Genomic DNA, 13,073 nt, shown 5'->3' with positions numbered 1-13,073 from the left:
GATACATCACGAGAAACGTGCAGGATTTCTCTATTTATTCACACCACAGAGAACAAAGGTCATAAAGTCTATGTGTTGAACATGGATGGAGCTTTCTCCACCATTATCCCACTGTAAACTCCTCTTCTTCTTCAGCCAGATCACTTCCACTCAAGTTTCCCCTCATTTGTTTGAGCAGCGCCACCGTGAGGAGACGTGAAGTAGCGGCGCCCGGCGAGTGAAACTGACAGGGACGCCTTCATTTGTTGATTAAAACATCCATATTTACATCTCATCTGAGATTCTTTTGGGTTTGGGTGACTGTCTCGCCACTCGCCGCAGTCGCTGAGGATTTTAAGTGTGGACCAAAATGGTGGACGGCTCAACATCAGCCTGCAGTCCTGCTGTGAGCATGGCTACAAACCTCAGTCAGCACCACCGTGTATTTATGAGACCAGACCTGATGGCGCCGTTAAGAGAGAAGATGCCACAACATCCTTTCAACAAAGGAGCGAGCAACATCGGTATGTTATCCTGTCACCTGCTTCCATCACGTCATTCTGCCAAACCTCCGCCCTCCTCCTCCTCCTCCCCCCCGTCCTGCGTTATCTCTGGGTTTCAGTGCAACGCTGAATTAAATAAATAGATTTGAAATCCGCAGTACAAACAACAGCTATGGTGTGTCCAATTATTGTTTTTTTGTTTTTTTTCTTCTTGCTATGCGGTTCAGCCAATGGTGGTCTGTTTCCATAGGATCAACCTTCGACCTGGCATTATACGACACTGCAGCGACTGTAAACAGCCCCTCCCCTCACGCTCTCACCACGCTCTCCTCCGCGCCATCAAACGGTCAGCACAAAGGAAAAGAGCTGACCTTAACTGTCCTGGAAGGGTTCACAAACACACACATAGAAGAACACAATAGGACCGTCAGGTACCAGGACGGCCCACTTTAAAGCTGACCCCAGAGTTTTTAATCAAGCTTTCATATATGCAGCTGTTTGGGGACAGAGGAGGGGGACAATGGAAAGATAGCAAAGCACAGAGCCAATCAACCCTCTGGGGTAAAACAAAGGGGGCTATCTGTAAAAATCCCTGGACTTCATCCCACCCTGTGATGAGAGAACTTCGATCCCCAGGCAAAGCGCGGACGCAGCTACAAAGCCCTGATGCAGTCAGTTAAGCTCCCGCTTCGATCCGGCTCATTGAGCTCCGCGCTCATGATCAATTAGAGAAGAGCAGAAGCAGCTGCTCACCTCCTTTTTTTTTTACCCCTTTTTAACCACAGACGGTTCCTCCATACAACAAACTCTTGCCTTTTTAACTGCTTTATTATATCCATCGTCTCAAGGTTCTCTTGTTAGTTTAGTTTTTTGGCTGTTTCACAGAGTCATGTCACACTCTCACAACTTAAGGCTGATAAAACAGTTCAAATGTGGGCAACGCAGCCTCGTCACAGCATGTAACTGGACTTTCTTTCTCCTGTGAGGTGGACGTCACACACAGTGATGCAGCGTCACTGGACGAGATCACACGGCTGGATCCATATATTTATATATACACACACACATATATATATGTGTGTGTGTGTATATCGCCTTGATATATATACAGTATATATATATATATATACATATACATATATATATCAGGGCGATATAGATATATATATATATATATATATACATATATACACACACACATTTACGAGGCTGAAATCAATATTATCTTCAAAAACACTCAGACTGATGAAACTGATTATGAAAACCGCGGACGGTTAATTTAGTTTGTGGGTTTTTCCCAATATTTAACCATTTCTGAGGAACAATGTTATCATTGCTATTGTTGAGTTGTTGCAAAATATGAACGAACATTACATCAATACATATTGAAATGTTGTCATATTCACAAACACGATGAGTGTTATTGAATTAATGCCCCGTCCTATTTTCCTCACAAAACAGACACTACCATCGACTAGAGCTGAGTAATAGATTCATATTTTTGACCTTTCTCTAAACGAATTGCTTCGTTGTTTGGTCCATAAAAGATTTGAATACAGAGAAAATGTGTGATTGTGTCAAATGAAGACTGTCCTCAAACTAAATACACCCACTTTCCAGTGACTGAGGATCAAAGAAACCAGTTTCAGTCACAACATTTTTAATTAAAAATTCCCCCAAACCCAATTAGTTGATTATCATAAGAGTTGGTGATTAACTTAGTGATTAGTGGAAGCTATAAGTCAAATGTTTTTTGCTTCTATGTACAGAGATCAGCTGATTACAATATTCCATCAGAGGGCTGCAACAGTTGATTGAATAATCACTTACAAAACAAGTTGCCAAATATTTTGACTGGTTTGAATAGTTTTTTTTTAAAATAACGAGTGCTCTGATTTTTCAGCTTTGTAAATGTGAATATTTCCTAGTCTCTTGGAAACTCTGCCCAGCATAACAAAGAAATCCTTAAAACTGACATTTGAGAACATCATTTTAAGTGTGTGTGAGAGACTCACCCATCCTCCTTGACTCTCGATCCAGGGCTGGATGTTGTTGTCCAGGTAGACCGTCATCCACTCGGCGATCCTGCCCACCAGCGGACTCATCTCCTTCTCCACACACTCGACGCTCAGAGCGCCGCCAAACGCAAAAAGCCCTATGATGCGGCCCCAGTTGACGCCGTCCCGGAACACCTCGTCCATCACGTTCTCGAAGCTCTGGTAGGCGGTGGCCGGCGTGATGTGCAGCTGGTTGTGCAGGTCGCTGAAGGCGCGGGCGTACCGCAGCTCAAACTCGTTGGCCGAGTCCCGCAGGGCCTCCTTTATCGCATCCATGCTCGTCGGCGACGGCAACCGTTGCTGCCGCTGCGGGGACGCTGGTGGGGTGCTGGGACTCGTGCCGTTTAAAGTCCCATTGGCATGCGTGGCTATCCGCTGCTCCTCGCCCGACACCGCCTCCCCCCCATCAGTCCTGTTTGGAGGCTCACTGAGTCCCAGGTGGTGCAGTGGATAGTTTCTCTGAGACAGTTTATACTGTATGTAGTAAACCACCAGTTCTCTGTTTTGAGACATTTTTGTGTTTAAATTAGCGGTTTGTCTTCGCTCCGGCGCGTCTCCGCTCCTCTCTCGGTGGAGCCTTGCTGCGTTTGAGTGAACACACACCACCGTCTCTGCCAGGCTGTCTTCCTGTGTGTCCCCTGTTCACACAACCATGGTCAGCTGATGTCCAGAGGACACTTGGAGGGGGTGAAAAGCCAAACCTACACAAAGCTGACAAATCAGCTCAGTCCCTGGAAAAGAGACAACAATAAAAGGTCAAAGTCTGGACAGTCTATACGTGTGTGTGTGTGTGTGTGTGTGTGTAAAACAGGGATTGCAAAGATGGCTGTAGACTTTCACATTAAATCTGGACAGGTAGGGTCAAAGTGCTTCTCTCTAATTGGGCTGTTACATGGAGCAGATGGCAAAGATATTAATGAGACAATAGAGGAGAGAATATATATATATATATATATATACATATATGTGTGTGTGTGTGTGTGTGTGTGCGTGTGTGAGATAGGAAGTGAGACGTCAGAGGAGAGACAAAGGAAAGTGTGGTTTAGATGAAGACTGATCACAGGGACTGGTTTTGAGGGTTCCTGCAGACAGTGACCTCTGACCTCTGACCTCCTCCAATGCGAGCTTTTAGGCACCTTGTTTATCTCAGCTTCAGCCTGTTATAACTGTCTCTCACACACAAACAAACACACACACACACACACACACACTCATCTGCATACTGTTATAATTTAAATGCACAGTATGTAGTTTCTGCCCCCGAGGGATCTCACAGTCAAAACAATAACAAAAGACCTTGTCTGACGATGCAGGGGAGCAGCGTGGAATCATGGGAATTGTTGTTTTGTTTGGTTTTGCTGTCATTTGCACAAAGTTGAATCTGTTTTATCTTTGATTTATTCTTTTGTACAGCACTTTGGTCCACAAACACTTTACAAATAAGGTTGGATTGAATAAATGGTCAAGAAAGAAACCTCCCGCGACCCATCTGTGGCGCCCGACCCAGTCTTTGGGAACCACTGCAATAAGGGTTCGTCCCAGAAGTTAGAGTGGAGACGGTAGAGAGGATAATGCCATTAAAAGCTGACTTACTTGGAACAAAAATACAGATTTCTGTGGCTTTAATGGGTGAACATCTCATACATTTTTGACATTTTACTGCAATGAATGTTACATAGAGGTTTCTTGTTTACATGCGCGGTTCCCTTTAAGACAGATGTCAGTCCAGTACTGTGACAAACTCCACTGCCAAGGTGTTAAAAAAGAACAATAAAGGAGCAACATTCACCACACACACCCTGAACTCGTGACTATGACCTGGTATCCGGAGGTTACATACATAGACTTCATGCTTATAGACTGACATCATGGCTGCCTTCATTCTGTATTCAATACTTTGTCTACGACAACGACACAGAAGAGTATGAGCATGTAAACACAGGACTCTGCAACACATGATCATTATAGGATTACATCAAACTGTAATGCTGGCTTTCAACTATAAATGCTTTGTTACCATTTATCTGACAGCAAGAACCAAATACTGAAATCCAATTAAGTTAAGCTACTTAACTGAAAATGTAGTTTCAAAGGAAAGGTCAGGCTTTTGTTTTTACTCATACATAGTCCGTGCTGTGCACGCAACCAGTGACTGGGAACCAGGTTAGGAAGCAGACGCTCTCACTCAAGACATGGTTGTCAGCAGACACACGAGAAAATCAGATTTTTAATCGCTGAACTAAAAGGGTCAGCCTAATAAAACTCTATGCCAGCTTAAGTCTAAAGGACATGTCTTCCGCTTAACCTTGACATTATACAGCGTTTTCTGACGATAAAAACTGAAGCTCCTACACCAAAGTCCATCCAGAAAATCAGTGATTTTAGCCCTCAGGGACACAGGAGCTGCTGCTCGACGGCTGCCACATTTAATACGTTTGCGACAATGAGGTAAATCTGAAATGTGGACTTTTGAACGCACAAAAGTCACAAAATGACACATTTGAACTTATGAGTTGGAGGCAGCAGTGGATCGACAACACCTGTGTGCTGTGATGTAAAATCGCTTTTTTTCTTAATGGACTTTGGTGCGGGAATGTGCCCAGTTTACAAAAGGCTGTCTAACAGCAAGATAAACACCCTTAGGTTAGTGTAGACTTATTAGGTTAGAGGCTAAAATCAGCATGCAAACCCTATACTATCCCTTTAACTTTATGTGTGTACAAAATAGAGTGATGACACTCAAAATCAGAGACTACGAGCCCAAGTGTTTCTGACCCGTTTAGCAATGATGTAAGACAGTGATAGCACTAATAATAGATACATAATAACTGCGACATTATTGCTGTCAATTATAGTATCTTATGTTGCAAAACAACAGGGATATTAATGAATTCCGCCAATGTCTCTGGTGACACCAAACCTCTGAAGTAAACATTACATTTGCTGCCTGCATGTGATGATATGTTCTTATGGTTAAAGGACAGCACATACAGTAAGATGACATCACTGTGGTTTTACAGTGATGAATCCATTAGTTGAATAATGTTCCCGAGATAAAGCCTGAGATCATAATCGTAAGTTACAAAAAAAACAACTACTTCTTTGCAGCAGAAACCCACTCTGGCACACTCTCTCCACTCCCACAATTACTTAAGATTTATAGTTAAACTTCACCTCATCAAACATTTATCTGCTCATCATCCTGCAGCAGTAAATCTGACTCTGAGTGGGCGCACAGCCCTGAAACAAAAGGACAGCGGGAGTCTGAGGAGACGTCTCCCTCTCACACACACACACACACACCATCATACACAGAAGAGTGTAGGAGGACAGTGACCTGTCCATGATCCCCAACAACCTGATGCTTATCACGAGGGAAACTGACCTTTCCTGCAACAATACTGACATTTAAACTGATAACTGCTTTGACCAAACAATCAGTAAGTGGTGCAGGTTGAAGGAAGCTCCATGCAAACGATGCTGCCGGCGTTATAATCCAAGACGTATCAGCTCTACATAGGTATCGGCTGATTTTCAATGTTTTTGACTGATGCCATTGAGCAATAACAAGCCTGATTGCTGGAGCAATTTGTAAAATATGACTATTTTGTCTCATTTAACTTTGCTGCACTGCAGCATGGTACTTAAAGGGTAGAGTGTGTTACATTATAGGTGAAATAACATGTTGCGGCTCAATATCCCCTCCCCTCACTGTGTTTTTTGGGAACCCCTGCAGCCTTTAAAAAACTCAAAAGATGTTGCGTTTGTCGTCTAGGTCTGCATTGAAAGATAATAGGCCAATTTTGATTCTCTCTTGTATGAATTTAATATTTAGTTTATACATTGTTTTTACTGAAAATACTGTATATAATTGCACTGCAGTGCAGATATTAAATGTAGATTGGAGGGAGACAATAAGTGGTCACTGAATTCATTTTTCATGATTTCCTATCATTAAACTTCTATTTTATCAGATTTCAATTTCAATTTCAATGAATATTTATTTGGATGGGACAGTGCATATTAGTGGACATAATTAGTGCTGATTTCCATCTAGTCCTAGATGGAAGGGGAAAAAAGAAACCTGGCTGAAGATATGGGCCAAAAAATTTAAAAATACAGACCACTGGGTGCCCTGATTTACGGAAGCGTATTGCTGCCACACATACAAAAAAAACAAGTATTAGGTTAAAACGAGATAGTTTCTTGTTGTAAAGTGTTTACTTACTTATAACATCACTTTATTTCGAGATAAGATTGTTTTCATGTTATAACGAGATAGTTTCTCGTTAATCAATCACTGCGAAAATCGTTAGTTGCAGCTCAAAACAATCAATTTTAGGAAACCACAAATCACCGAAGGTGCAAATTCATTTCAACGTATACATATATGTGTGTGTATATATATATATATATATGTACATATACATACATATGTATAGCATTTTTTTATCTACACTGTCAACAACTCTTTTACTTAATTAACCATCAACTATTTTGATATTCAATGAATTGGTTTGAGTGTTTTTTTCAATAATTAAATCAAAGCTTTCTAATTTTTCAGTTTGTGAATATTTTCTGGATTTGACAAAGAAGTCATTAAACATTTCTTACAATTGTTTGATTTGTGTTTTTTTTTTCATTGTCTTTTGAAGTTTCTTGCTTTTTCTTTATTGCATAAACGTTCTTTAGTTTAAGATGGTCATAAAGATGAGATAGATAGATAGAATTTTTATTTTTTTTTTTATTTTTAATTTTTATGCAAAATGTTCAATAAAATGGAAAATGGAATCACTTTGGATTGTGGACAAAATAAGACATCATTTCCAGGTTTTGGGGAACACAGATCGACATTTTTCAACATTTTACCGACCAAACAAGTACTCGATTCACCGAGAAAAAAATCGACAGATTACTCGATGATGAAAATAATCGTGAGTTGCAGCCCTAGTAGTATTTAACCTATATTTGACTTTAGGAAGTCACATTAAGAACAAGTGAGAGCTCATTAAAACAGTTGACTTGTTATTTATAAAACATGTTTTTGCACGTTTTGCCCCAAAAGAAAGAAATAGAAACAAACAACTTGACTTTTTTTGTCTGCTGTGGAACATAATGTTATTCTAAACGTCAATATTGTCCCAGAATTGCACAGTCGATGCATCATTTCATGTCATTCTCCTCTTTAAAACAGCACAACAGCAGCAGGATGGAGTCTCTACAGGCTGATGAGGGAAACTAGTTCAATCCACTCCCCAAAAACATAAACAATGATAAATAATAATAATAACAAAAAAGAAAGTTTACAGTCTCCTGACACCTTCACTGAGTAGCAGACGGTGTGATTTATATGAATGTGACAGGGGAAGAGACAGAAATGTCCTCCTCCTTCAGCGCGAGATAAAGATCCTCGAGGACAAGGCAGCAGTGTTTACAACGGCCACATGGTCCCATGCTGCCAGCACGTGGCTCACGCTTTTATTAGCGCACAGCGACGTAAACAGCACGGAGAGAACACGAGCCACGAGCGAGTCACGACGACCACGTAAAATAAATAATCAAAGAAAAACACAGCAGCCCCTGAACGCAACACGAGGATTCTCATACACACACACACACACGCGCACGCACGCACGTGTATGAAGTGAAACAGAGCAAAAGTGGAGGATAAACGCAGAGGAACATAAGCGTCTTACCCAGCGTCACACACACACACACAGCACTTTGTCCACGGTACAGTCACCGTGTCCCTCTGGGTCCAAACGTCCCCCGTATGTCTCCTGTATGTCTCTATGTGTCTCCTGTATGTCTCCGTGAGTCCGTACGCAGGCTGTCAAGCTCCAGGAATGTACGGCAGACACTTTGGTGTGTGAGTGTGTAGCTTGCACGTATCCTTCCACGCCCCCTCACTCCCTTCCTCCCTCCTCTCTTCTCCTCTTCCTCCTCCTCCTCCTCCTCCTCCTCCTCTTTGCATGCCCAGGCCTCCTCTATTACGTAACAGGACGCCTTCACAGATGTCTGAATATCCGGTTAACCCCATATGCCTCGATCCCTTTATGCTGCTATTGTTACAGCGGATGTGCCGTAAACTGGTCGGAAATGCCGTAAAATAAAATCATATTAAAGGGACAGTTCAGGGTTTTGTGTTTCTTTAAGTGTGGTTGTAGTCAGTGTAAAGGCCCATTTATTCTCCATCACTACCCTACATAACTCCGTTTTTACACAATACTTCCTCTAGAGGGCAGTACCAAGTCACAGGCATCAACATAGCGACTGAAAGGCCTTCAAAGGGGCTGAGCACGAATCCCAGGAGGCAAAACAACTCCTGGCACAAATCCGGATTATTTTTTTTAAGATTATTATTAGTAGTACTACTATTATTATTATTATTGTTACTATTATTATTATTATTATTATTATTATTGTTATTATTTTATCAGTGGCCTTCCAGTCATTTTTGAAGGGCTTAACGTGCATAAAAAACTCTTGGCAAAGAGGTCAGGTCTGGCTTTTATTGTGCATGATCCGAAATGGAGTGAAATGCGTGTGGATTTTGAAGGAATGCAAGTCGTCCCATTAACAGGAAATACAACATTTTCAATATTCCCGTATGTCCATTGACAACTTAAATATAAAACCACAGCGTATCACCAGTGAGTTTTCTGGGGACAAACCAGCGAGCTTTGGCAGCATGTTTTACAGTTGTTTCCACTGCAACTGCAGGATGCTTCTTAATCTTAGTCGATTATTAATCATGTGACTCCATCCATCCTCTACCCCTTAACTCTCCAGATGAGGGTCACTGTGCCAATCTCAGCTGACATTGGACGCGAGGTGGGGTCACATATATAGACAAACCACACTCACACCTATGGTCAATTCAGAGTGTTCAATTGACCTAATCCCGATATTGCATGTTTTTGGACTGTGGGAGGAAACCGGAGAACCCAGAGAAAACCCACGCACACACAGGGAGAACATGCAAACTCCACGCAGGAAGACCCTTGTTCCGACCCTGGTCGCGAAACCCGGGTCTTCTTGCTGCAAAGGCAGGAGTGCTAACCACTGCACCAACTGTGCGGCCCCTCACATGACTCCAGCTTCCAAATTTTACAACACGGGAAAAACTGCGTGAACGGTGGACAAGAAAAGGTCAATATTGGCAAACCGAAACCACAACATTCTTCAACTGAATGCAAGACACACAAATATTAAATGGAAGCAGGAACGACCAGCGACCAGCTTTTAGTGCTCTTTGTTTACATCACCTTTTCTTTGGCGACACCTACAGCTCATCTCGGTGAACTAAGTCAGAATTTATAACAGCAGTGAATGGAAACACGTGCACTTTCTATTGACATTTATTTAGATTACCAATAGACCACATTTTGTTCTTTGATTCTGTTGACAGATAAATCTGAAAGGGAACCTAGCAACTGTGGGTGTAAATGCCAGTTTGTCCCAGTTATTCACGTCTATACCATCCCTACTCTCGAAGTACTGAACCCACACAATGAATCAGCATTTCACTACGTTTTGCAGCAAATCTGGATTTGACAAACCCAGCTTCGTGTACTACGAAGTGTACAGCTGAAGATGGCTGTCACTGTCATATCATGACCCACTCCACAGTAATTCACAGCGTCAGCACAGAACAGGCGAAATTATAATATAAAAAAATAACTTCGTAACGACAAACAACATTTAATCCGCAATCTGACGGGAAAAGCAGCTAAATGTTAGGGTTACGCATTCTTCGCAGTGTGTCGACCTCCTCCTCCTCCTTCCTGTGACTGGAGGAAAAAAATCCATCCACCCTCTCACTCTCTCACACAAATTCACCACTTCATACACACAGTATCGTGTGGAAACACAACGTGAGGCTCTTACTTGTTCGGTGAGCTCCGTAAAAACCATGTCTGTCGGCTCAAAAATCCGCCCCGAGACCGGCACCGATATTCCGATCCGTCATCGCTGCTAGCCTGCGCCTGGCTGTGGCTAGTAGCTAGTGGCTACTGCAGGTCCGCCCACCGCAGCTACGCTAGTTCCTACGTAACTTCACCGACACCACCGTCCCACCGTCTTCACTTACGCCGTTTACGTATTAAAACTATCGTTTTCAGCGGAGTTCGATATTTACGAACGAAACTAGCTTCTAGGCTAGTATAGCCTCACGCGTTAGCTTTAGCACTAACTAGCCAAAAGTAAGCGTTGTTCTCTGCGAATAATCCCTGCGTTTATTTATTACACTTTTATGTAAAGTGCGTAACACATTCACTGGTTTAAACGGGTTAATACAACGCGATATTTTCTCTCGTAGCGCAGCAGCTGTCAGCGCTGTGGTTAGCCAAACAAAGGATGTAAGGGGTCTCCATGGTAACCTTTGTTACCCCCCAAAATCCAGTGCGTGTCCAGATGACTACGGCTTTGAGCACAGCGCCCCCATCGGGCACCTGTGTCACCACCGCCAAGGAGGTCTTTGTGTGTGTGTGTGTGTGTGTGTGTTTGAATTTATGAGCACAAGTTGAAAATGAGAGAGCAGATTCAGATGAAATGTTTTGGAGATACAGGTTGTGACCCAATGAATTAATGTTGTCATTGGTTACAAAACACACACTGCAGGATTTCCATATAAGGAGCTGTGTATTATTCCCACAGCAATTTACCAAAGGGTGCACCTGTGGCACTGGTCCGTGCCACGCGAGCACTCTGGGTTAGGGTTAAACTCTTTTAACAAAAAAAAATAAAATAACTGAATACATCTCCTAAAAAACTTTAGAATTGCTTTGAAAAAGGGTCTGTGTAAAAAAACAAAAAAACAAAAACTTATGAATGTTAAAAAGTAGGTCTACAGCCTAAACTGCCTGATATTAATGTCTTAATCTATTGTCACGGTGTGAACATGTAAATTCATTTTAACAGGAGGCGCTGTCGCTCATATTATACTCGTGTGTGTTTTTATGATAATAATTATTATAATGGATTACAGCTATCTAATCCAAGTTTAAATTCAAATAATTGTCATGATTAAAAATACATACAACACATTTGCAAACGTGTGACCATTACTGGAGTTGTGTTGACTTCAATGTTGTTCTATGATCATAGAAAAGAAGCAAGACTGTCTCTGTGAAAGTCAGGGTCCTGTTCTGTTCTAAGGCTTTTTGCTTTTGTCTTAAAGCAAAAATATACACACGTACACACACACACACACACACACATGCTTACAAGACGTGGTTCTTCTTGTTCTTCACACCGATCACATGGTTTCCTGGCAGTGGGAACTTATAACGCTTTCACTTCAAAGTCATCAAAGGACATCTTTTTTTCTTTGATCTCTTGCATCTCTTGTCGGCTCCAAGTAAGACGCCTGATGAGTTTGACGCATGTCAAGCAAACTGATGAACAGTTAATGCCGTGAACAGACGACTGCTCCTTGAATTCCTGGAGACATTGAAGCTCTGAAGCAGGGGCCTCAAATTCAAAATGACCTGGGGCCAGTGAACTTCTAGTCTGGTCAGGAGGCGGCCAGGGCCGCTAAAGTGAAAAACACTTGGGGAAAAATGTACTTTTCAGTGATTTGACATTAAAATGATATCTTGATAATAGATCTAATTTCACATGAGGATGATGAAGGTGCAAAAATGAATCTATAAATAACAAAAACAGGCAGAAATAAAATAGAATGTAAACGTTTTTTATCCATAATAAAATGTAGACAATTAAAATTAAAACACTAGACAAGCTTGTATATAATAAAACGTTGAATAATAACACTAATGATAATGTGATAAATGTATTACTGTGAAAACATTGTTTTCATTAGAACTTAAAAGGAAGTGTAGGGTCACAGAACATTAACTGGGCGGCTGCATGTTGCTTTTAAGCATCTTCATTTTGGTTTGTGGACAAAACAAGACATTTAAAAATGTCATCATTTCCAGGTTTGAGAAACACTGATCAATATTTTTCAACATTTGATCAACCAAATGATGACAATAATAATCCAATATGAAAATAATTCAATGCAAGGTTACCAAGGCAGGCAAAATGGAACTCAGCCTTCATTCATTTGTACTTTGAACTTGTCCCGACTTGACCACAGATCATCTAATCTGTCCATCGATACACGCGGACTCAATCTAAACAAAAAAATACTGCCGTCTTAAACTCTGTGAGTCACTGATTAACGCGTTGCTTTAGTAAAACACATAGACCGACCTTAGTGCCCATGAGCATGGACGAATATTAGAGCTACATGTAAAAAAAACAAAACAGCATGAATTCTGACTTTAATCTCAGAATTCAGACTTTAATTCTGATTATAATTTCAGAATTCTGACTAATCTCAGAATTCATGCTGTCGTATTTTTTATTTTATTTTTACGTGTGGCACTAACACTCTTCCGTACATGAGCAGCACATTTTGATGACATTGAGTTTAAACGCTTCACAAACATTACAAACGGTCTACGCCTGTGTTTACTGTGTGAAAATGCTCGATAAACATTTTTAAAAAGCAAACCAGTCGTCG

General features: G+C 41.4%; 1 protein-coding gene across 3 annotated transcripts in view; it reads right to left on the bottom strand.

Moving 5' to 3' along the window:
* Positions 1-10,892, bottom strand: part of bcl2l1 (BCL2 like 1) — a 33,839-nt gene extending 22,947 nt beyond the window's left edge. Inside the window, exons 1-3 of one of the 3 annotated variants that reach the window (XM_058642493.1) lie at positions 10,430-10,892; positions 2,498-3,270; positions 611-863 (exon numbers count right to left, since the gene is read on the bottom strand). In XM_058642493.1, coding sequence (XP_058498476.1) covers positions 855-863; positions 2,498-3,052 — 564 coding nt within the window. In that variant the 5' untranslated portion in view covers positions 3,053-3,270; positions 10,430-10,892 and the 3' untranslated portion in view covers positions 611-854. Of the gene's footprint in view, positions 1-610; positions 864-2,497; positions 3,271-8,235; positions 8,415-10,429 lie in introns of those variants that run through there. The other 2 variants (XM_058642491.1, XM_058642492.1) reach the window with 2 other exon arrangements.
* Between the last annotated feature and the right edge of the window lie 2,181 nt (positions 10,893-13,073).

Source organism: Solea solea, chromosome 11 (assembly GCF_958295425.1).
Source record: "Solea solea chromosome 11, fSolSol10.1, whole genome shotgun sequence".
NCBI lineage: Eukaryota > Metazoa > Chordata > Actinopteri > Pleuronectiformes > Soleidae > Solea > Solea solea.
The sequence above is the reverse complement of the archived record's forward strand: the minus strand, read 5'-3'. Positions and strand labels throughout refer to the sequence as shown.